The 26,352-nt window shown below is 41.1% G+C and overlaps 1 protein-coding gene across 3 annotated transcripts in view; it reads right to left on the reverse strand.

Annotated features, from left to right (window-relative positions):
* Positions 1-898: 898 nt before the first annotated feature.
* carmil2 (capping protein regulator and myosin 1 linker 2) overlaps positions 899-26,352 on the reverse strand; it is a 53,684-nt gene continuing 28,230 nt past the window's right edge. For 2 of the 3 annotated variants that reach the window (XM_088079799.1, XM_088079801.1), the window contains exons 32-41: positions 20,682-20,785; positions 17,383-18,259; positions 15,072-15,176; positions 13,831-13,867; positions 13,116-13,184; positions 11,650-11,912; positions 9,624-9,759; positions 8,540-8,629; positions 8,115-8,237; positions 899-7,271 (exon numbers count right to left, since the gene is read on the reverse strand). In XM_088079799.1, coding sequence (XP_087935925.1) covers positions 6,718-7,271; positions 8,115-8,237; positions 8,540-8,629; positions 9,624-9,759; positions 11,650-11,912; positions 13,116-13,184; positions 13,831-13,867; positions 15,072-15,176; positions 17,383-18,259; positions 20,682-20,785 — 2,358 coding nt within the window. In that variant the 3' untranslated portion in view covers positions 899-6,717. The remainder of the gene's footprint in view (positions 7,272-8,114; positions 8,238-8,539; positions 8,630-9,623; positions 9,760-11,649; positions 11,913-13,115; positions 13,185-13,830; positions 13,868-15,071; positions 15,177-17,382; positions 18,260-20,681; positions 20,786-26,352) is intronic. The other variant, XM_088079800.1, reaches the window with a different exon arrangement.

A 26,352-nucleotide genomic window follows, 5' to 3' on the forward strand; every position in this document is an offset into this window, starting at 1 on the left:
TTCGTCCTATTTTGAACAAGATATACTTTTTCATCACATGTTGAACAACATACTATATTGACTTTTTCATGTTATTTGAATATCTTCCTTTACTGTGACATTTTCATCACATTTTGAACAGCATACTACACTTTGGCTTTTTCATGATATTCTGAATGTCCTGACTATCTCCTGGCGAGGACCTTTGACCTTTGACTGACCACAGGTCACAAAGCTGAGCTGTGGCTTCTCTGGGGGTGCACACTCTGTATCCACACTCGTATCACATTTTATCTTCGTGTTCAGTTTAGTACTCACCCTCTGGCTCCCAAATAGGGCCGTGTGCCAGACTTTGCCTGGCTAAGCGCTCACATCAGAGACTGACTGCCCACACCTGCACCGAGGAGGAGTCAGGTGTGAGAGACTGATTGTTCACACCTGCACTAAAGAGGAAGGAACTGAGTGAAAACTCACTTCTATTGTGTTAAAAACAGACAGTAACAAACACCGCTAATGTTTTAATTTAAATGTGACATGTAAAAGTGAAATGTTGTAACAAGGGGAGGAACCCCAACTTACATTAGAAAATTAAGTATAAAAAATCTCTAATCTCTAATCTATTCTTCATATTTTGAGCGACATAGTATAATATGACATTTTCATCATAGTTTTGATGACATAATATAATATTTTTTATCATATTTTGATCGACATAATTTACTATGATGTTTTTACCATAGTTTTGAAGATATACTATGATTACATACTAAAGTAGTATAGTAGTTTTTTTTTTAATCATATGTTGATCCACACTTTACTCATGATGTTTTTATCATATAATTGACACATACTATCCTTTTAACATATAATAAAAGACAGTCTTTCCCATGACATAAAATAAAAAAAAGAAACTACAAAATTATGACACAACTCATAATTTTAATAATTATTAACAAGTATAGGTATGGATTTACACTCTGTTCATAACTTTGTTTTTGTTTGCTTTATGTTATTTTGTACATATTCTGTGCGTGCAAGGCAAAGATAAACATGACGGTAGAAAATAAATTCTCCTCCAGGAGGCTGAGACAGAGGTTCAGGTCGCTGACAGCCCAGGGAGCTGAACTGAGGTCTGCTCTTACAAAACACACATAATTCTCCATAGCCACCCTGAGAGTTTGATAGACTGAATACACTCTGTTGTTATCTCACAAAATATCTGATCATATATAGGTCTTTCATTTGGATCTTATCTGATTCTCCTGTGATATGATGGACCATAGACTGTATATAAAGATGGACATCCTGACAGTTCCCCTGAAGTGTAACAATTCAATCTAGATCGCCCCCTGGTGTCCGTCTGCAATATAGGTTATAAAGCCCGCCCCTCCATGTTAGTGAATGGGATACAAACCAAACTAAAACCTAAAAGTACACGCTAAAACATTTTTTCCCAAAGATGGTTTCTGTCACTGAAGGTAGTTCTCATCTCCCTGAATCCAAGTGTTTGTTCTTATGATAAATTTGGCTCTAATGAGTTATTGAATCCAACAAACGGGGGATTTTCTACCATGATTGACAGCTGTGTGTGCCAATCTGTGCGCTCACATTCAATGGAGCTGCTTACGATTGGTCAAGCGGGTGTTTCGGCGCGAACTCTCCCACGGCAGATATCATTACTGCACAGACTCCGACTCTCAGAGACATCACCAGTGCGAAATGGCAGCAGCTATGTCCCAGATATTTTAGCATCACCTAAGCATAGAGGGGGTAAATTGGGGGCGCGTTGTCTGTCTTTATATACAGTCTATGTGATGGACATGATTATTACACATGAGGTTGCCTGATGGAGTAGCTGAGACTGAATTGATTTGTATTTCACACACTGAAGTGATTCCACAAACATATGCAGAAACATGCAGAGCTTTAGTGTCCCATGTGTTAATTCGGGGTTATTAAAAGGCTTCAAGTGAAAACAACCTGACAAGGCAAAGGATATATTTTTCCATATGGATGACATGGTAGGACTTGTAAAGGAAACTGATTTTAACATCATTTGAATGTATACAAATTGTGAAAAAAAAGATACCAGGAGCCACCTCATCTCTCCGTAGTTACTGACGAATTTTTAAGAAAAACTGGGATGTACTGTTAAAAAAACTATAAATGTCAAATTAAGGCATAACCTTAAGCTTTACGTAGCTTAATCTTAGCCTGGTTTTGAACCTCCAGGTCACCACAAACATTTGAAATTTAACTGGGTGATTCAAAGATCTGTTGCTGTTCTGCTGATAGGATTTTGAAAAACAATGAGCCGGTTGAGGCTTTCTAAGCATAACTTCAGTGGGAATAATCATCTAACTGAGTCAGAAAACGAGACGTTTGTGAAAGGACAACCCTTAAATGACAACACTAAACTGGAGACAGAGGAAAAGTATTCATGACGTTCTACTTGGTGGTTTTGAAAAACCCTGAATATAGTGGTTGGTCCCTTTAGTACATGAGGAAATAATCATATTACCCCTTTTCCTCCAACATGAAACTGGTTTTGTTCTGGTTCCCAAACTTAATTTTTAACCATTCAGAGCATTTTGACCGAAAATAGCTTGGTTCAGAACCGGAAAAGTTGGTTCTCAGCTTGAACTAAAAAGAATAGCAGGCTTCTCTTAAACTGAAGTGCGAACCACAGTGAGATCAGTGGGCGTGTTATATTCTAGAGGTTGGAAAGACAGGATGGAGACGGCAACAATGGAGAAATCACGAGAAAAATCGTCAGAAAAAAATGCATTGGTCTCATTAATAGTTTGGTCATGCTTGGGGTTTTTGGGGGTTAAAACAAATATCTGTAATGACAGAACAAAAATTCACAGGTAATCAATGCGGTATGCAATTTTGCTACTGCTGTTTACCTCTGTTGTGCATTGTGCAATGCCCTAAGTTGTTGACGCATCCTTGATGACAAAGTTTCCGCGAAAAAACCCGTGGACGCAGGAGGGTTCACTAAATAGCACCAAAGTTTCAAGAATGCTAAACAGAACCAGATCAAGAACCAGAGCTAATTTGGTGGAAAAGGGGTGAACGTGTTTTGTTTGACAGTCATTGAGCATTATTGAGGTCCTGCAGTGAAGTTACATATAGTGCCGTACACGAGATGGAAGCAATGGACCTGGTCCATAAACAACTACATAAACCACGATGCGGATGTATGCCGCCACGCACCACTCAAGTACTTACAGTTTACATCCAAGTCTGTGAAAACATGGACGCTTCACACACAAAACATCTATACAATCAGCACAGTATCAAGGTGGTTCTTGAGTTATGGCCAAAAGCATGTTGTATGAGGTCACCATGACCTTGACCTTTAACCACCAGATTCTTATCAGTTCATTCTTGAGTCGAAATGGATGTTTGTGCCAAATTCAGGGAACCTCAAATTCAGATACTCAGATATTGTATTTAAGAAAATGAGACAGATGCATGGTACTGAGATATACTCAGAACATTCGGGGCTTAGCTAGGACCTCTGTCGAGGGGTGCGGTGGATACTCCAGTGACACTTTTTCTTAAATAAACAAGCTCTATTTTGATGCTGTTTTATGCTCCCTGGCACCTTACATATACTAAAAGTGAAACTTTTTGTTGTTGTCCAGCGGGACGTTTGTTGAATATCACTGCCCCAGGGGCTGCGGTGTGTCCTGCACCGTTGGCCTTCATTGGCACCAATCGACTCTTATCTGCTTTTTCCCTCAGCAGATGCAGCAAAATATAAAGAGAAAGCCAAATGGAAGTGAGAAATTAAACAAAGAGCCTAAGTCCAGAGGGAATGAGTTTGAAACAAACTTGTTTCATAAAGTCAGATTATTTTTCTTTAGCCATCGAGTTCTTCAGCAGAAACCTTTTCTAATGTTGGTAATTCTGCTTGTATGGAGAGTTATTTCCTTTTAAACAGGCGCAGAACGTACGTTCTGGTTTGCTGTTGGCTGTAGTCCCTGCATTGTGTTTATGTGCCATTTTTTGGTCACGATGCAGCGACATAAGTTGACTCAGCAGCGGGCTTTTGTCGCCACTAGTTCTTTGATGTCCATTTGGTGTTTCTGGGCCTTTAAAGACTGTGACCTAAACTGCAGGACCTCAGGAATAAAAGTAAGAAGCCAAATGAACATGACATGTTGGAAAACTTTGAATGACATAATCCAGCCTAACTGATATTTACCGTCACTAACCAGCACTGAATGGATGGATGTCACAGTGATTGGTTTGAAGCAAAAAAGTTCTCCCTCCCAAACAGATAACAAAAGCCATATTACGTAGCAAAATGGCAAAATCAGCCAATATTAGGCCAATGACAAAGAATAAGCAGAGGATAAAGGGGGGCTTAAAAGAGAGATTTAAAACATCATGCAATCAAAGTTTGTCATTACAATTTAAACATTTACCAAAAAATCCCCAATTGAAAAAAAAGAATGGGAGCTAATGAGCTAAGTCAGCCGAGTGTGAGTCATAATGAAATGCGAGGATGTACTTGAAGAGGCGTTTTCCCTGAAACCTGGTCATCTGATGGAAAATAAAGTAAATACTAACAAGAAGGCAAAGTGAATAATAGAATGATGAAACCTGATCAAATCATGATAACATGTGTAAGCAGGTGATATAAATGTGTCTGACATGATGTGTCCAAACCTAACGTGTTAATGAACTACACTCTCAAATGTATTTTTTTTTTTTTTTAAATGAGCCATCCTTTGTGGAGGGCGTACAATAAAGATTTCACAACCACCCAGCTGACGCTCCCGTTACTTCACTCATTTGTCATTCACTCTAGCGCGCTAGCTGTGTCTCATTTCAGGCCTCCTTAGAGCGACTCAGTGAATACTGAGTCTTAAATGTGTGTTCGGACTGAATGCAAAGTGCATTTCAGGGGCTGAGCGGTTGCATATTACTTGCTGCAAAGGTGAGATGCAGACTCACTCTGGGTTGCACTAACTGAGACAGAGAGTTATGCCCCGTGTCCACAAAAGCGTTTTTATCCAGCTGAAAATGCCCGGCGCTTGTTAGGAAACACCAAGCTGGAAGTGTTTGAGAGCGCTTTAAAGGCGCGGCATCTTTTCAAGCTTTGTTTGCGTCTGGTTGCTATGATACGGAATATCCACAGAAGTAAACATGTCGGCACAAGGCAAGTAAACAGCTGTGGATGAGGGGAAGGCTGAAGCACGCGGGGAGAGTGGACTGACCCGCTGGTCTATTCATGAGAGGAAACTACAACAACATTGTTCGAAGCTGTCAAATACCGCCGCTCTGAAAGTGCGGAAAGAGTGGTGTTCAATCCCAACGCCAAAAGCAATCTTCTGCGTCCGCATGACACGCCCTACATCAGATGAGAACGCAGCCGGACAGAATCAGTTGTGGTGTTATTATACGCTGCCGGACAGCACCTACCCTGGCACCATAACACACGGCCAGACAGAACCTGTTGCGTCCACATGATACATGGCAAAATGGCGACTGGTTAATACGCTGGTGGTAACGATGTAAAATAAAGAATGTGGAGGTAGGCCGTAGAGGTGGCGGATGGGTCCAACAAACCCTGGACTTTCATGTGGGAGTCCGGTGTTTGCTTTCCATCTAAATCTTATGTTTCTTTTCTGCACCTTACCATGTGCCTCCTTCCTCTGATCCTAACCATTCGTGACTTTGTCGCCTGAACCTAACCATACGTGTCAGCGTGTGTGTTTGTTGGCGGTCTGCATTGGTAGTCATGTTTTCTAAACATAACCACTCCCAGCGTCATCCCACCATGTGCAGGTGTTGACATCACGGTAGTGCCATACCAGAACGTAAATAGCAGACGCAGAAGTTTACCCAGAGCATAAAATGTAGACACGGAAGTATTCTGCAAAGCAGCAACATGTGACGACTTGGGATCAGAACGTGTTGATACCCCAAATAAACAGATTTCTCCTCTATTGTTGTTATTTAGCTCTTGTACATGTAAGAAATGACGGTTGGTTTCTGCGGTAGGCTGTTTGTTCCTCCTCCACTGTGACTGAAGGGCTAAAGTGATGAGCGCAGCGTTTTTACCCAAAGATGAACATTTTTAAACTCTCGACGGTCTGAAAAAGGGAAAGTAAATATGCGGCACTCCCGTCGTTAATCATTAAAAAAATACACCGGCCTCAGTGAAAAAACGCTTTGGCGGACACAGCCCCTTAAATGATTTCAACATATTTCAAATTACTGCTTTTCCCTCTTTTTGGTGCCAGGTCATTAATGTATGGATATTTTGGTATAATGAAATGAACAGCTCAGAAGAAGACACTAGCGTCTGTACATTTACTGTTTGGGCTTGCAGGTAAAAGCAACCCAGTGGTCAGATTTGTATGAATAATGCATGCCTCACACAAATTGAAATTGGGCACTGGATCATAGAAATAACAAACATTTATTTTCTGACCACCACTGGGCTGTTTGTGCATCTGTGTTTTTTTCACCTAAAACAGCCAAAATAGCAGGTGTACAGACGCTGGCAAAAAAATAATAAAAATGCACCAACTATGAACACTTCTCAGACCCCCCTGACATGAGACACAGCAGCTGTTTTCCACTGAAGGATACAACAATCGTGCTCTTCTCAGACATCATTCACTCTCCCAGTTCCCGATCTCAGTGATGTCATGGACCCCTCCCTCCTCTCTCTCCCAGGTGTGTCTTTTCTCCTCAGGTAAGTCAGTCTGTGTGTTATTCAGACAGAGGGGGCTCAGTTCTTTGGTCTGCTGGCTCTGCCTTCGTTGTGTGCTGTTTAGAGGCCGCCTCTCCTCTCTCCTGTGTGCTGTTTCTCACATCCACTGTGGCTGGTGCTGTGCCGGGGCTCTTCTTCTTGTGAGGGCTCACTTGGGGGATTTCTGGGGTTTCAGATGCAGCTGGGATTGTGCTGGGGGTCTTTTCTTGGGGCGTTGGGGACACCAGGAGTTTTTCTAGAGTTTGGGGCTGTGCTTGGGCTATGCTGGGGCTCTTTTTCTCAGATGTGGGGGTCACAGGAGGTTTTTCCAGGATGGATGGAGCTTTGTCGAGAGCTGCAGTTGGACTGAAGAGTTGGGGTACGGGTGCTTCTTGTTGGGCCTGAGCTGTAGAGGAGGGACACCCTGAGCCTGGGGTTTCCTTTTCTCCTGGAGGGGGGGGCTTGGTTTCAGCTAACGTCCCGTCACAGCCCGTCCGTCCTCTCTCAGCTTTCAGCTCCTCCCTCTGGACAGCCTCTTTCTTGTCTCCAGCTGTCTGTCTCCCTGTGTCACTGGCTGGGTGGATAAGGGAAACACAGACAGAAATGGAAGAATTAGTCTCGATCACAGATATAAAGACTACAGTTACGCGTCACGGTTGTATGCCTTTACGAACCAGTAAAGTTACACCAGCATATCGGTGAAAACATGGATACTTCACACACAAAAGATCGCTACAATCAGCACAGTCTCAAGCTGGACACCCTAGATTTACATCACTAATTCAGTGTCTGACCAAATGTCTCCCCTTCTGTTCCTGAGTTATTATGTTGAATAATGGCCAGGGAGGACTTTTAGCAGAACATCATGTCACAGTGAAGTTGACCCTTGACCTTTGGGATATAAAATGTCATCACTTTATCATAACAACCTATTTGACATTTCTTCATTCATTGGACACTGGGCGAGAGGCGGGGTACACCCTGAACAGGTTGCCAGACTATCACAGGGCTGACACATTGAGACAGACAGCCATTCACACACACATTCACACCTGTGGATGATATAGAGCCACCAATTAACCTGCATTTATTTGGAATGAGGGAGGAAGCACAGTTAGTAAATCCAGAGGAACCTGCTGAAAACCCGCTGACACGGGGAGTCCCTCTTGCTGTGAGGCAACAGGTCTAACCAATACAGTACTGTGCTGCCCAGCTATTACACATGTGCAAAATTTTGTTACGATTAGTGTATGAATTCTTCACAAGAATGTAACAGATGCAAGGTCACATTGTCCTTGACCTTTGACCACTAAAATGTAATCAGTTAATTGTAATTGTAAAGATGTCGATGCAGATGCATTCATGAGAACAGGATGGAAGGACAGCCCAAAAACATACGAGCATGAATAATATATACCTCTCTCACCCTCCTGAGCTCTTTGTGCTTCCTCCCCACTGGATGGATCTTCAGTGCAGGTGGGCAGGTCTCCTCTGTTGCCCCGGAAACGGATGGGCGACCTCTGCAACACTGCCTTCAGCTCTGACAGAGATGCAAACAGAGACACAGTGGATTGAGACCAGAGCATTGCTAATCTTATGAGCATGTGTAAAAAAAAAAATGCTAAATTCTCACCAAACATTAGAAGACACAGTTAGTTAATCCAGTCAGTGTTACAAATCCTGTGAAATATGTGTCTCTTAGTGCACTCGTTCTAACATTTGGGGTCTGTGCCCCCACAAGGGGCTGCAAGATGAATTTGAGGTTTTGTTGAGGGTTTTCTCTGGATCTGACCAAAACTCACAGATATTCTGTCATCATGAAATACTTTGGCACACCCTCACCTTGTGTCAGGGCCGGATTGTCCTCGTGGATGGACACAGCTCTGCGTTGTGGAAGGGGCCTCAGGTGTTGGCGTGGCTTAGGAAGACTCTCTGAAAGTATTTGAATGCACACAAACAAGACATTTTCATATTGTAGCAAGGCAGTTTCTGACAGCCAGTTCCAACAGCTGACCACTATATTATGGTCAAAACATATTTTTGATTAAAAAAATCTACTCTGAAAATGTTGGTTTCATTTCTTTCATTGTACACACTCATTCTTCCTAAATCATCTTGTATTTAGTAAACAAAACACATGGCTAAAACTCAAAGTACAATTTCATCTCTTCCTTTTTTTACACAGCATTTTACACGAGTCATGTGACTCACTTTTGACTCTGCAGCCCATTGTCACTCAGAACTCATAAAATCCAGATCATAACTGCAAAACCACCTTTTGAGTCGACATAAAATAGTGCCAGACGGTGTCAGGTGAAAAGATGGCTGGACAGAACAGGTCGCGGTGTTGTTACACACCGGTGGATGGTCAGACTGAACCTGCACCTTTCGCATGAAACCTATCAGGTTAAAACGCTGCCGACAACAACATCACATAAGGAGCACGAGGATGGGTCAAACAAACCCCGGACTTTCATGTAAGAGTCTGGTGTTTGCTTCCTGTCTGAATTTGATTTTTTTTTTCCAGACACCTTACCATGTGCCTCCTTGAGCATGTGTTTGTTGACATCCTGGCGTTAGTTGCCATGTGCTTTTGTTGCCTAAACATAACCACGTGCAGCGTAATCCCACCATGTGTATTTGTTGACATCACGTTGGAGGCATCCTGTAACGTCTACAGCAGACACAGAAGGATACCTAGAGCGTAATATGTAGATTTGGAAGTCCACTGCAAAGCGACAATACATGATGACAAAGATGTTAAATGTGTGGCTGTTAGCACGGTGAAAATACAGAAACTACCAAGAGCCTTCTCTACCTGAACCCCACCTGATCTCTTGAAGAAGCTCATAACTTTCAAGTAATAAATCAGCGCAGCTCTAATATGGATGAATGATGTGGTTTTAATGAGACTAGTGAGACATACCGTCAGTCACTGATTGTGCTTTCTCGGAGCGATCCTGTGCGCTGGGACCTCTCCATGGAGACGGGGCTGGTGGAAGCAGCTCTTTCCTGGATGACGGAGCAGAGGCTGCACCCCAGGGACGCTCCTGGCTTCCATTCTAGTGAGGAAGATGAGAGGGTGCTCAGTGGGCCGTGACACGAACAACACGACTGCTATGTCAGGACTGATATGAGCATATGGAGGCAGAGAACAACTGTGATGGTAAGGAAACAGGGAGTAGTTCATGGTGATACACTGAAGCAAGAAAAGAATGCAATTCAACAGTCCTGCTATAAATCCTCCCTTCATGAATCATTCAGCTTTACGGTCAGTCTGAAGGTCGTAGCTCGTGCTGCTGTTCACTTTTATTGCGTGTAAAAGGTGTTTCTAATATTCTGTCAACCCTCAATGACAAAAATGAGGTGGATAAAACATGCAATTCAACATCTAGGCATATCTAATGAACTAGAAACAATGCATTTGATTATAATTTTATTTTACTTATGACATAAAACAGAGATACTTAACTTGCTTTGCTTGTGGGCAACTATTGCAAAATGACAGGAGGCCAGGGGCCAGTCGCAGAGACACCATACATGTTTGTAGGATTTGAGGACGTTGATATAATTTTATTTTGTAATTTTCTAGAATTAGCTGGGGGGTTATTGGGTATTATTAAAACAAACTAAGGGACATTGTCTTTTTTTGAAGGTATTTTTTGGGTGTTTTTGCCTTTAATTGATGGGACAGCACAAGGGTGAAGGGGGGAGAGAGAGGTGGGGTGACATGCAGCAAATGGCTGAGGCTGGAATCGAACCCGTGGCTGCTGCAGTGAGGACACAGCCTCTATACGAGGGGCACCTGCTCTATCCACTGAGCCACCAGGCGCCCCAACATTGTCTTTTAAACTATATATAAAATATAATATATTTAAAATTATGTTACAGAAAAACATTTTTTTTGCAATTTTTAAAGGTCATTTTCTTCTTTGATTTTGTTTTTTCCTTTTCTTTTTTTTCCTGTTTTTGCCTTTTCTTGTTAAAATCCTTATTGCCTTCTTGTTTTTGAGAGGAATAAAGCCAGTTTGCTCTGTTGTCAAAGTATTTATGTTAGTTCCCTCCTGGATTGCAGGACACTTCTCTGTGACACCAGCAAATCTGGATTAAACATTACTGCCACCCTGTGGTCTATATTAGTCCTGTACCCAATTTAACGTTCACAGCACAAGCAAATCATGTTTTTTTATATTTTTAACTTTTGTCCTTTTTAACTGTATGTTTTAACCTGTTTCACTCCCCTCCCTACCACAGACCCATTTTTGTCTTTTTTAGGTGCCTGTTCAAAATGTAAAGATTGTATAAGGGCTTAGAGCATTATGATGGAAGTGTATGAAGACCATTGCCACCAGTTATTGCAAAGAATTGGTGCATATTCTAACCATTTTTTAACCAATTGAGAATTGATAAAAATGGTTTAAAAAAATCCTTTTATAATGCCACAGTAAGACATAAACACTTTAAGGAACACCACAGAAAAACTCATGCTGTGGTATGGTTTAAAAACTTCGACACATTTGGAGATTTCTGTAAGAATTAATTTTTTTCTGTGATTGGATGGCAAGCACTTCTGTTTGTGAAATGTCAGGTGTTTTGAAGCATCACTTCATTCATTGACACAAGTTTATTATTAATGAAAAATAAATAATTCGACAAAAAGCCTTTTAAGACCATTTATTGTCATTTTCACTTTTAGGAGATTTCTGCGTTAAGATTCTTCTTCCACTGGTATGGACAAAAACTAAAAATAATATAAATAACAATAAAGTAACCTTATTTGTTGCAAATGATTTACGAGTGCATTTAGAGAAAAAAATCCAAATTATAATATGTTTTTTTCTGTTTAGAAAAAATAATTGGGTTTGGAACAGGTTCACAATAGAATAAATACACAGCTTTGCTGCAGGGCGTGAAGCCTTATTTGTGACTGTTGTGACAGAGAGCGGTATTACCTGTGCTGAAGTCTCCCCTGGCCTGCTGTCTTGAGTATGTGCTCGGAGCTGGACTCTCTCCGCTGAGCTGCTGGACGGAGGAGCAGAGGACGGCCGAGCCCCTCCTCCTGCAGGAGAGGCCGGGGTGGGGATGGGAGGCTTGGCTGCGATGGCAGGTTTGGGTGGCAGAGGGCCAATGGGGCGCTCGGGGAGGGCGGGTTTCGGAAAGAGGGGAGGCTCCGGTCGGATGGGGTCCAGCGCTCTCATAGGATGCCTGGGGTCTGCTGGAGACAGAGGGTGTGAGAGACAGTGAATATCAAGTGGACACTCTGTGAATGATGCAGGTTGGTCCAGTCTGGGACTCCAGGTTGGACGGATGCTCAGACAGATGAAGCACTGCAGCAGAGACCCTCCTGTGTTGTCAAAGACCGAGAGACACCACCACACAGCTCAGGCCAGGGGACATGTTGGTGTCACTCTAGGACAAGGATACGCAACTTACTTTGCTTGGGGGACACTTTTTTGCAAAATGAAAAGAGGTTAGGGGCCAGTCGCAGCAGCCCCATACATGTTTCTAGGATTTTAATGCTGTTTTATGCACTCTGGCACCTAAGTATACTAAAATTACAATACCATAGGTTTACATATTGTTTATTACAACACTGTATGAGCATAATATTAAAACTTTGTCTTTTTAATACATGTCCTTTCTTCTGTCATATCGTTTTTACAGAGACATGTTGATAAGGATGAATTACTGCCAATAACTTTTTAATGGATTCTATATATATTTATATATATTATATATATATATATATATATATATATATTTCTTATATCATCTGCAAATCCCATTAAAAAAGACTAAAACCAACGATGTTTTAGTTCATCTCCGAAATCCCTCTGACTTCCTGTCTGCCCCTCTCAGCTCCATAAGCCCACAGATTCCTACTGAAAATTTTAAAATGCCTCATAAATATATAGTTTCTGTTTTAAAAAGGGGTCTGTAATTTCCTTAAACAGCTGCTCATGTGAAAATAAACTACAGTGCACGTGTTAATAGTAACAAAAAAACCAACCAGAGATCCTGGTTTTGTTTGACCCAGCGACCTACGAGTTCTGTCTCGCTCTTTATACTAAATCAGCGTCTCTCAGTATTGCTGCTGATTGATTTACAATGCAGTTATTTCAAAGCCTGGTACACCTCAAAAACATGCTAAAGTTTCCTTTGGTGTCGATATCACACGCTGAAAGGCATGACGTCCTGGGAATAAGACTGTGCTGAAGGAACATGTCATCCAGTTCAACAGTTTTTAGTGTTTTCAATAACAATGGAGCTCCATAGCACAGAGGAAAAAATATATCAAGCTGCGATACACACTACTTAATAGTATGCTCATTGTTGTTTTGGCCCTTAACATGGGAGTATTTATGGAGTATTTATTGTGATTATTTTTATCCAGATATGGAGTAGATAACAGTGATACCTGATGACGTGGACATGGTTCTGGGCTTCATGTATGTGGGAGGTGGTGCAGGCTTGTCCAGGATAGCACCTGAGAGACGTAGACAGTAGACAGTAGCTCAGCAAAGGGTCAGTTTTAATTCAAAGTCTACATGTAATGAATACAACATGAGCACTGCGCTCAGCTGAAGCAGTTTTAATTAAGTCTCAAGGCTGTAAATGGTCTGCTGCTGTTATCAAATCAGCAGGAGCTTAACTGAAGGTGCAGCTCTGAGAAAAGTGTTGTCATTTCACAATAAGACATGGTCAGAAATAATTTTCAATTTCAAGTCAAGTCAGCTGAACGATACAGCTGAACGCAATGCCATTTCTCTCTGACTAGGTGCTAAAGAAATCACATGAATAAAGCCGTAGTAGTAAAATAGAGGAAACTATATAGAATAAAACAATATAAACAAGATAAGAAAGACACTATGTGCAAGTAGACAAAACAAAAACAGCCCAACAGATATACAGACATACATTAAGAGGCTGGTATATTTGTATATCTGTTAGGCTGTCTCTGTTTTGTCTACTCCAACATGCTGCCTTTTTTTAAAAAAATGTTAGTATAATGCATTATTGTAAATTTTATATATATATAAACAAATGGAAAGTTCAGATTTGGAAAAATACACTGAATCAAATGATCTGCTTAAAACCTAAAATTACTTTCATGTACAAAAACTCAGACTTACCTTCAGAGTTGGCCTTTCTCAGCTCATCGTCTTTGTTCTACAACAGACACATTGGACAATAGTAAAGTACCATTTCATAAACAACTTGTTGCTGCACTTTGTAATCTCTGATCTTATTGTTATTGTGTAAAGAACACACCACAAATATATAAAATACAGGGAAATTATGGCATTTGTAGGTTTTTTTTTTTAACTCTGTGCACACTGACTGTATTGTAATAATACACATGCTTTTACCACAGGATAGATTAAAGAATTTCCTGTTTGTTACAACTTGGGTGTTATATTGGTTGTTTGTTCATCCTCTCTGTCAGTTATGACACCATTATGTTCACAGAGCTATCTGCTGAGAACACAGTGACATCACAACAACAAAGCTCGATGGTCAGATAACACATGCAGTCAGATGATCCCACAGGTTGGAAACAAACCCTTAGTTTACTCAGATAATCTAAACCACTTTATTAAAGGTAAAACTGAAATCTGAGTGCGCCTCAAATGAAGCTTCTAATCCAGGCATGTCAAACCGGTCCACAGGGGGGCCGGTGTGGCTGCAGGTTTTGTTTCCAACCAAGTAGCAGAACACCAGACTTGACTCATTTAATCAACTGATCTCCGTCTTCAGACAGTTGATTGGTCAAACTGTGTGCTCTTGGTTGGTTGGCACAAAAACCTGCAGCCACACCGGCCCCCCTGTGGACCAGTTTGACATGCCTGTTCTAATCCCTCATTACACAGGACAACTGTGTGCACACTACAGCAGTTACCAGTCAAAGCTGAAGCTGGAATATATATACTTATATATATACTTTTTTATTTTGCTGAGAAAAATAATAAATGACCAATAACAAGTAGTGACGAACCAAAGCAAGTGTATACTGACCAACAACTTGTACGCTGAAGCCTGAGCTTATTGCACTGACCCTTTTTATATTCACTGTTTTGTACTGTTCCTTCATTTAAAAAAAAAAGGTTATTAAGACTCATGTTGTTGACATGTATTATTGATACAATATCCATTATTACACTGCAACTCTGCATTGTTCATCTGTATACTTCTCACAGTTGCAGCTGAAGTTTACATTAAACAAGTATTTTATGCTGCGTTACCGTCCATCACATCGGGTTAAAGTGCTACAAAAGATACACATGAAGGAACGACAGGTGTGTCATCTAATGGCCTACATGATCTAAACTTGTTTAAACTCGCACACACACAGACACACACTCATCCATCCTACCTGGCTCGTCTTGGTGTCGGCAGGTGGAGATTTGGCCACGCCCATTCTGTGCAGCATCACCTGGAGCCTCTGTTCAAAACTAGAGGAGCTCTCTGACGCATGTTTCTGGAAATTGACACATGGACATTGAGTTAGCGTCCCACAATTCAGGAAAGTATGAAATGTGGAACAGCTGTTAGCATTAGTGCGAGAGAGAGCGAATGACATGCAGCAAAGGGTCACAGTTTGGAAATGAACCTGCGGCCGCTGTGGCGAGGACATTTGCCTTTATACATGGGGCGCCCGCTCAACCAGGTGAGCTACTGAGCGCCCTGATGGTAATGGATGTTTATATAATGCTTTTCTACTGTATATAAATGCTATCTTAATGGGTAAATCCCTTAAAGGTTTTTGCCTCTCATTCACCTGTTCAACCACACATCCAGCTGTGGTGGCAGAGTCTACTATCTGGTTCAGGGACCTTGATAACAGCTCTTACAATAATAACAACCTGCTGGCCCGTTCTCATTCCGAACTCATAAAATACCGCCACTTTGACGGTGCTTTTGGTGTAAATTTGCAATTGCATGAAACACCACTAAGTGGTCATGGTGTTGCAATACGCTGTGGGTCGGTTGGACAGCACCTGCCACGTCCGCTTGATACGCGCACAGGCGGTGTCACTTGAGAGCATGGCCGGATGAAGCCTGTTGCGGCAGGACAGCATTAGGTTGAAATGCTGCCAGTAACAATGTAATACAAGGAGCATGAGGGGGCCTATAGGGCAGGCGGGCAGGAGAAGTGGTGGATGGATCCAGCAAACCCCAGACTTTCATGCGGGACTCTCATGTTCGCTTCCTGTCTGAATGTGATGGGTTTTTTCTACACTTTACCATGTGCCTCCTTCCCCTGAACCTAACCATCTGTACTGTCACTTAATCCTAAACATCTGTCCGAGCATGGTTGCCATGTACTTTTGTTGCCTAAACATAACCATGTGTCGCATAATCCCACAATGTTCTTGTGTTGACGTCACGGTAGCAGCGTCCTGGAACATCAACAGCAGACACAGACGGATATCTAGAGTATAATATGAAGACCCGGAAGTCCACTGCAAAGCAGCAATTTGTGAAAACTTGGGATGAGAACGTGTCCTCATTAAGCCAGTTCCATTTAATATGTACTTCTTTCTTTTTCCTGTTTTGAATATCTATCAGCAGTGGGCCTGTGTTTTTCTCACCCAATAAAGACGCTTTTTTGTTCTCTAAAAATGGATGAAACTTAATAAGCCAGCTTGATCTTTAAGTGTGTGCTGGGAAAAATAAGCTTTTATAACACAGTGATGTTAACCTGCCCACTGAGGAACAGCAGCTGTGTGGCAGCAGTCTCAAACTTTCTATGTGAGCCCTCATTTAAATGTCGATACAGCCAAAAACACAACAGAGCAGCTGTCAGTAACTTGAATATATGTTCTCAGAGAAAGTGGTTGTGGTGGAAATCGCACACTCGACTCATAATGATATAATTACAGCTCATTTACTGACACTGATGAGAGCATTTATTGTATTTACGTTGAATCTGTCAGACATCATGATCATAATATAATGATTTAATCAGCACCACAGCAAAGCCAGGCATAACTCTCTGGTTACAAGTATGACATGAGCTGCAATCACTATTTCATACTGGTTCAGTTCTCCAACAACAGCGAAAAGAATCTAAAATCAAACTGTTTTGTTGTCTGCATTAAAACACCATACAGGTGAGTTAGACTCTCCAGAGTAACCAGCCTGCCTGTCCCACTTGTTGTCAGATGTTGGCTGTGATGCACACAGATGTTTACCAAGTGAAAGGGGGATGATAAGGATAAGATTTTGACATCTTTTTGTTATTCACAGAAATGACCTGCGTTTGGATACTCACCATTACAATGCACAACATAATGTGAAAGGAGCCTAAAGCCTCCTACAGACTGTGAGATTTTAGCAGGCTTATAAGTTTAGTGCAGCTACACTGTGCAAAATGGACCTAATAAACTTGGGAACAACATCAAGTTTGTCTGTAAAGCCCTCTGGGGCAAATTGTGATGTGTGATAGTGGGCTTTATGAATAAAATTGAAAATTGTTTTGGCATTAGACCACTGTAGTTCACATGAAGTTTAAGTTGGTTGCAATTTGCAACCTCACCACTCTATGCCACTAAATCCTACACACTGGACCTTTGAGGCCTGGTTCTCAGCAGTAGTGAAGAAATAACAGTACTAGCAGTCTGATGTGTTGGAGTTGCCCATACTCCTTTAAGATGGTCTGACTGTGTGTGTGTCCGACTGACCTTACTGTGCGAGTCCTCCTTGTCCTCAGGCTCTAATCCCGTCAGCAGAATAAGACTCTGGCTCTTGCCCTCTCTCAGTGACCTCTTGGTCACATTCAGTCTCCTCTCTCCGTACGGCGTCCCTCCCAACTTCATCTCCTTCATGTGCGCTGCGCTCCTCTCCTGCTCAGTGAGAGGGGAGGTGACCACGGGACTGGGGGTGCGACCTGGCAAGACAGGAACTGCCTCCTCTTCCAGGTTGGAAAGCGTGGCAGTGGTGAGGTCAGGGCTGGTGGCGACGGTGGGGTAAGAGGGAGTGGTGTCACTGGAAGGCGTCATCGTGGTTAATGTCTTGGCAGGCGCCATCGTTTCCCTCGCATCGCCTGCATCGGTGGCAACGGTTCCTTCTGTGGTGGCGGCATCATTAGAAACGTTAGCATCCTCCACTGACCTTGCCCCTCTCCCCTTCTCTCTCTCCCTCTCTCTCTCCCTTTCTTTGGCCTCGCGGAGGGGTCGAATGAGGTCGGCAATGGAGGTCCTTTTGACCTTCACCCCCTCTCCTCCTCCTCCCTCTCCCCCTCCTGCCTTGGCGGCTCGGTTGGCTCGTGCCCTCTTGAAGGCAAAGAAGTCGCCAAACTTTTTCTTGATGTTTTTGGTGGGAAGTGTGGTGGTGGTGACGGGAGAGGGGGTGGGGGAGGTGGAGGATGAAGAGAGGGGGGGAACATCAGTGGATGTAAGGGATGTGTCAGTAGATGGGACAGAGGGGGAGGTGACAGTGGTGGTGGTAGAGGAGGTGATATTGTCAGACGAAGAGGAAAAGAGGGTTGAAGCTGAGGGGGTGGAGCTTGACTCTGAGGGAGTGGCTTGGGCAGGGATTGACTCCTCCCACCGGCCTTTTCTGCAGCAGGGAGACAGCAGAAAGAGCAACAGACAAGAAGAGACACTCAGTACTACAACTACTGCTACAGGACTCAAGACACATGCTCAGTTCAGGTACACTACGAGAAGGGTCATGCAGACAGCACACAGAGCAAAAACATCTCACAGTGTGAGAACTACTTTGTGCGAGGCCTAGCATGATGATACTGGTGACTACTGGCCGGATTACCAAGACATTAGTTGGATATTCCAACACGCTCTCATCCAAAGTCGTCACATATTACCAAATTGTAGTGGACTTCCTTGTCTACATATTACACTCTTGGCATCCTTCTGCGTCTGCTATTTCAGGATGCTGCAACCATGATGTCAATACAAGCACATGGTGGGACGACGTTGCATGCGCTTATGTTTAGGCAACAAGAGCGCATGGCAATCAACGCCAGGACATCAACAAGTGCACATAATGGCATGGATAGTTAAGACTGGAAAGGTGGCTTTTGCCGTAGCGATTTTATACAAAAACACTGTCAAAGTGGCGGCATTTTACGAGTTCAGTATGAGAATATATACAATACAATATAATATACAGCCAGTTCCAGCCACTGACCTCTCATTACTTTGTTTACCCCATGACAATTTGCCAATATGAAACATTCCCAAATTTGGGAAAAAGACTTTAGTGTATAAATCTACCCATTAAGAACACAGACGCAGCATTTAACTTGCTGCCTACACTGGTCAGGGAGGATTTTTCAGGCCTCAAATCTTTTTACCCACTTATGCACTTGTACAGGTGCAACTACAGGATAATGTATTAGGTTATTAACTCCAAAATTTGGACAGCTGTTCGTGATGAACAGCTGGAGTGGACAGCAGCTGTTGATGTGCTACTTTTGCTACATGGCTGGTGTCAACAAAGGGTGAAAATGAAAACGTTCAAATGGATGCCAACAGCAGGGCAGTCAGCGGACATGGTTCTGTTCATACTGCTAACGAGAACACCACCTCGACAAACAAACCAGTTAACAGTTTATGCACTTTTGCACAGAAAAGAAATATAAAATCATCAGATGACTTCAAAATAAATGTAATAAATAATGAGAGCCTTCTAGAAATGTAGTGCAGTCAAAAGTACAATATTTGTCTTGTATTGGAGTCAAAGTAATTTGGTTTTTTTTTTTAAATTAAGTACAGACACTCAAAAACTATACTTAGGTACAGTACTTAAGTAAATGTACTATGCGGTAATGATTAAACGGGTTACATTCACTGATGAAGCCTCAGAAAAAGCTTGTAAGGGAACCTTTGAACTGACATGTCACACGGAAAGCTAACTAATTTGAGCCACTGCTGTTGACTGAAAATGAAATCAGGTGGATGGATTCACAGTGATTGGAGCAATGAACACACTCCCAAACAGTGTCAGGCTGGCTCATTAAGTGATTACAAAATGGAAGTTCATTCCTAATCTGTCTGAGAAAACAAAAACATCTTAATGTTTCTGTGTTTAGTGAGCTCAGGCAGGTCCACAACAGACTTCAGACAAGGATGTGTTAATGTGGTGTTGCACTGAATGGACGCTACAGGAACATTCACCATGCATTCTACACAAACAGCTACAGGGTGGAAATCACAAACACGTGCAGTATAACAACAATACACTCAAATTTCAGCAGTTATCAGCAGTTTTTCGGGGGAGATTTGGCCTTTGCCCTCTTGATGCAAAATATAGAATTACAGCAGCAGAAGCTCTCTGCTCACTCACCACTTACAGGGGACGGTCATTATTTTACAGTGCCAAGAATCACCGTCAAATCTTTCCATCACTGAGCTCCTGACAAATCTTGAGCTGCAAAGTGTGTTTTGTTACCATGACAACCGCCAAACGTAAAATGGTTGTTTGTTGTCATTAGCTGCAGAATAACTGCTTATTAAACAGAGTTTTAAATATTGTGATTTGGACGTTTGCTTCTCTATTTTGTTTCGATACGTTTGAAAATGTAACATTGGATGTAGTTAATGTGGCATATTTTCATAATGTGGTAAAATGCTACCAAAATCACAAATTAGCACTGATGTTGCAGCCTTGGTACGTCCCCAAAACACATAGGGTGCCGCGGAAAACACTTTGGAAACCACCTGTTTAGTGGATTGCTTCAGTAAAACAAAACAGCATTTATGTCCAAGCTGCCATGATTTACCATTTCAAAAATCAGCAGCAAAATTAGTTCTGCTAACTGACTGGCTGCCACTGTCAATGACTATTTGACACAGGTGAGTCGAAGAAGGAGTGCTATGTTAAAATTACATGCTGATATCAATTAGTAAATATCAAGGATTTCATTCCCAGTATACTGCATTTTTGCATTAATATTTAGCTAAGAGAAAAAATTGTGTGTGTGTGTGTGTGTGTGTGTGTGTGTGTGTGTTCAACTCACAGTGCATAGTCAGGAATAATTTTCTTGGTGAAGAACTCTTCTACTCCTTCATCCACTCTCCCCATCCCCTCACTGGCCTCATTCTCTACCTTTGAAACAGGCTCCTGTAGCAAAAAAACCACAACAATATAACTTACATTATGCAAACCTTACATTGCATCTGTGTGTCATCATAAAAAAGGTTCATTAGCTTACATTACATATTCTGTATTTAAATAAAAAAAAAACAGATAAAAGAAGAAGAACAGAAGAAAAAAGACAAGATGAAGGTATTAACATGGCGAGGGCAAAAGCAAGTACCACGCATTTTTGCACAGACCAGAAGCAGTTTTCATCATTCAACATGCAAACCATTTGCTGCTTGCTTACTTGTTTGGTATGTGATGAAACAGGTTTACAGAAGGAAAAAGGTGGCATATTCTCACCCTCCGTGGCAGAATCGGACATACTTCCCTGGTGCTTGTATACTGGGACAAGGACGGCAGTCCAATTAAATGCCCTTAGCGAGCTATAGCTGTAGCTCGACTTTACTGTTCAGGTAAACATACTGACTGAGTGCTGTTAAAAAGTCAAGAACTAGACAAATCACTCCTTATATCTTAAATCAAAGGTATTTAATGTAATTCATCACACTGTATATTTTTGCTGCGCTTAAACATAATTCATCACCTTATACATTTCAGCTGATTTGCATTTTTTGTCATCATAGCATGTGTGAATGAAAGAAAGACGTTGAGTTTTAAAATGGACCTGCTCAGGCTGCTCAAGAAATAAGTAGCTCCAGCTCGGGACAGTTGTCATGTGTAAGCAATATTCTAACTGGGTCAAACCCATTCTGCAGAAACTCACTTATATTAGCCTTCTGGAGTTGCAATTTTGTGGATAAATACCCTTCTGTTAACCCCTCATGTGTGTAGCAATACAGAGTAACAGGCCACTTAAACTTTATCATAAAGACGTTCCTCCAGGTCACAGCATTTAATTACTTTGCATTTAATGTTCTGTTATAGGTGGGTAAATGCACATGAGGCATGTAGATAAGAGTACAACTAGCAGAAGGGTCTTTCCAAATTTGTAAATTACTGCTGCATTGACAGCATTAGCCTCCTGGCTAATTCTGGCATTTTTATACCTTATGTATTTATTAATTTGCACTGTCGCTTTTTAAATAAACTCAATCGAAACCTAAACTTTTGGCACAGGATCGCGATACCAAAAGCAGAGGATTTTTCAGGGTGTTATTATATGCTGTGGGATGGCCAGACGGCACCTGTCGCATCCGCATGAAATGCAGCAGGACAGCATCAGGTTTTAACGCTGCCATTAACAACACAATATAAGGAGTGCAAGGGTGCCTGTTATAGATGGGTCCAACAAACCCCGGACTTTATGTGGGACTCCCGTGTTCGCTTCCCAGAATGTGCGTTTATTGACATTCTGGCGTCAGTCGCTATGTTCTTGTGTTTAAAACCACGTGCCTGGTCATCGTGCCATTTGCATTTATTGACATTACGGTAGCACCTTCCAGGAAGAACAGACACAGAAGGATACCTAAAGTGTAACATGTAGACGCGGCAGTCCACAGCAAGTAACAACATGTTACGAACTGCAAAGTGGCAACATGTGACAATTTGGGACGAGAACATGTTGGAAAGATCCAAGAGTAGGGACGGACAAAGGTAAGACAGTTACATTTAGTGATGGCACAACAGGAAGAAGAGTCAAGTGGAAGGATAACCAGCAGATGAGTGGACGAAACTGTTGACTGTAATAATGTTCAGGAAATGGAGTATCTAACAACAAAAATCACACCACACATGAGGGCTCTGTGTGGTGGGTTTTTTAAAAGTAAACATATTTATTCAACATGTTATAGACTCAGAGGTTACTGAACAGATTTATGGAACTTTATTCCAAAAATAGTTAAGGTAGTGAAGCTAAGCTAATAAATAAAAACAAAATCTTCTGATCATTCATTGTTGTTAATGCTAAGATAATAAATTCACAATTTTTTAAAATAAAAAAGATGAACAATCAATGTTGTTCATATCATATATTTAATGTAATGTCATCATATATTTGATGAAAGAAATAATATCAGTGGGTTTTTACCATTTTTGAGATGTTTTCAAAGTACTATAATGGAAAATATCTAGAATTAATACGTGAAAATAATATTAGTACTGGTAATAATACTAATTCCCTGGTCACAAATTGATATAAGTTGGTATAATAATATATTACAAGCATTTTTACAGTAAATGATTTGTAGCTTTGACTCATTCTTTCTTCTTTTACCATTACTATGAATATCCATCTTAAACATTTCTATTAAAAAACACTGATTTTTGTTATTATAGCTGCAATGACATAAAAATGAACAGTTTTTTTTTCATTGCTGTTTTATTAGTAAGAAATTCAAAGGGCTAAAACTCAATTATAAATTAGGTGCCAGAAGGAATGCTTGGAAAAATACATAAAAAGCTCCAAAGCCATAACAATGGGATATTTTCCTGCTCTTGAATGCAGTATTTGTCTTCATCTTTAAGCTCTTTCCATCACTTTCTATCACCCAGTGGAAATAATGTGCCTCTCTTTCATTCTCTGCCACCTCCTTTACAGCCACCTGTCTCTGTGTGCCACATGCCAACATGACGCTTTGCCACACAATTATTGGCATACAGACTCTCCCTCTCTCTCTCTCTCTCTCTCTCTCACACACACACACACACACACACAAAAACACAAGCACATACACTTGTTACCAAGGGGCAACAGAGCTTTCTCTACAGACCAATCTGCACACCCACACACCCCTGTTGTGGATATGGACAGCCCTACTTACAACAGGCTGATAAATGAAGCTCCTGCACACAGTCGGTCATAACCTGGTTTGTTCAGTTTAAAATATGTCCGTCGACATACGTGCCCTGAGGTTTTTACAGTTTTTACCGTATCAACAAAATGTTGATGCAGTTACGTTGGCGTCTGCATTAAGCTGCTCTCTGCTTACCCAGCAGGCACGCTGACTGAACAGCAGGGAAGCAAACACAATTCCTCCCATGGGTGCACAGACAGACAAGCCGGGGCAGCAGCACAGAGCGAACACCACAGGCCTGAATGGGCACACTGGAACAGGTAAAGCTTTGGTGGGCAGCAGATGGGCTGGAGACATCAGTGTTGCAGGAAACAGTAGAAGAATAGGTTTTACATTTGAAGACGTTGTTATGAAAATCCATCACCTACTGACCTTATTTTTCATGAGTTACTTGGATCACACTGATAAAAATATGCGTCTGATGATTTGCACATGAAGACAACATCCTGCCACCATTTCCTGCCACCTCCTCGTCTATTTTAGACATCCTCTGTCCTATTTTGCATGGTTTATGTCATTTTGCACACCTGGCTCTACCACATCTGTCCGCTAAATGCCCTCACTGCTTAATCACCTGACTTCCCTTATGATTAGGGGCCTTCCTCACGGCTCCTGCTCACGTGCTTATAGATCCTTAACATACAGTACAGTGGGAAGGTTTCCTAAAGCATTTGCCAGATCCGTCTATGTTGCCTCGTGTTTAAGCCATCTGTTACCTGCCCGCCTCTTTACTCATTCTAAGTCCTGCTAACTTGCCTGCTAATTCTTTTGAAATACTAATAAAGAAATCATATTTATCCAAAGAATCTGTTATGTGATTGGTGTATATATTTATCACTGATGGATTAGCAAATGACAAGTATTGCCTGAATGAAATAAGATTAGCTGTCAAACGATTACATTTTTAAGCCATGATTAATCGCATAATTTCAATAGCTAATTTCGATTAATCCCTTTTTTCAATCACATAATTTCAGTCCCATTATTATGCATCACAAAGCAGTTATTAAGTGCATATTGACAAGGTAATTCTTACCAGATCGTCTTTGTTAGGAATATAATGACAGAAAAAACTGCATAGGACTATCATAAAGTGGGTATGTCTGTAAAGGGGAGACTTGTGGGTACCCATAAAACTAATTTTCATTCAGATATCTAGAGGTCAGAGATCAAGGGACCCCTGTGGAATGGCCATATTTCCACTGCCAAAATTTAACCTGTGTTATTTAGCCCTTTTCCTGAGAAGGTAGCATGACATGGTTGGCACCATTGAATTACTCATGTCTTCTTGTTTCATATGATACAAATGTCATCACTCTATTTTTAAATTTAGCCCAATACAGCCTCTTACATATAGGAATGTCTATCAGTGATTAATGCCATTTTAAACGTGTTAATAACGGGCCTTAATTGCATCGTCATTAACATGTTAATGCTAACAACACTAAATAAGATATTATTAATAGGATAAAACCTATTTTTTTCAGGTTGACAGAGTGTGACGTGTGCAGTGCACCCAGCTGGGACCACACGTCAAAATGATGTCAAAATGACATCGGACCGTTACATCGGTCAGACGCAAAGTTATGGCTAAAATTAAAATTGGGTTTAGGATAATTTGAATGTTTAATGACGTTAGAACTGCATGTTGTAAAAATATTTTGCAGACATTTGGTTTTGTTCTCCATACCTTACTAATAAATGTAATTAATGTATGTTTTGAGGATGTTTGAGATGAGACACATGGAGAGTGTTGGACTTTGGTTACCTAACATCACAATTTAAAACCAACAAAACAAAACATCAACATTATCTGCTGTCAGTATTCTACATTAAATTGACATTGTCTTTAAAGGTCTACTGATATCATATAATTCGTATATTTTCTTTAGGGTATAATCACCTGAAAATAAGAATCCTTGTGTTTTCGTTACCTTAGAATGAGCCGTTTATATCTACAGGATCCAAGAATGGTCAAACCAAACATTAAACTCAAATAATGCTGTAACTTTTGGTTTTACCTGTATTATTGCTCAGGATTGGCTGCTTTATACAACAAAATGGTAATGATTCCATAAAGCCCCGTTTTGTAAAGAAAAATTACAAAATGTAAAGACAATTTCGAAACCTCACTGTAGTTTTGAAATTGTGTCACTATGCAACAGTGATCTTGATGGCAACATAAATGTTTTATGTAGAACCATTTGAGCATGATGCTGCAGAGAACCTTTGTAAAAAGGGTTGCTTTTAGCAGCACAAAAGGTTCTGCTACAGTACAAGCCTAAGGAAAAGTCTTCTTCCATGACAAAAATCCCTTCTCACTAACAGCTACAGTTCATTATGTTGAGTCACCTTTGTATATTTTCTCAAAATAATTAGTTTTTTAAGCATGCAGTGTATCAAAACCGCTATCCTGAATGAAACAGCCTCCATTTTCATAAGAGAACGGGACACTTTCATGTATTTGGTGAAATATTATGAAAAGGCCTTTTTAAAAATGTTTTATGGTAAAAACTCCCATGTGCATAAATCACTGACACATCCTACTAGTTTTTTTTTCCAGCTTTTAAAAATTGAAAATTGGTCGTTACTAAGGCTAGGTATCATTTCAAAAATTTGACATCAATACCAATACCAGGAGGCTACCCAAAGTGATAACGACACCAGTAGAGTACTTCCCATAATATCAACACCCATGACGTGAATGGCCTGTAGTACAGCCATACTTCTGTTTGGTTGGCATCTCAAAACACTGAACTGCCGACTTCATCAAATTCACCACGTTTAACTTTC

This window comes from Plectropomus leopardus, chromosome 7 (genome assembly GCF_026936395.1).
Source record: "Plectropomus leopardus strain MGB_pleo_1.0 chromosome 7, ASM2693639v1, whole genome shotgun sequence".
Taxonomy (NCBI): domain Eukaryota; kingdom Metazoa; phylum Chordata; class Actinopteri; order Perciformes; family Serranidae; genus Plectropomus; species Plectropomus leopardus.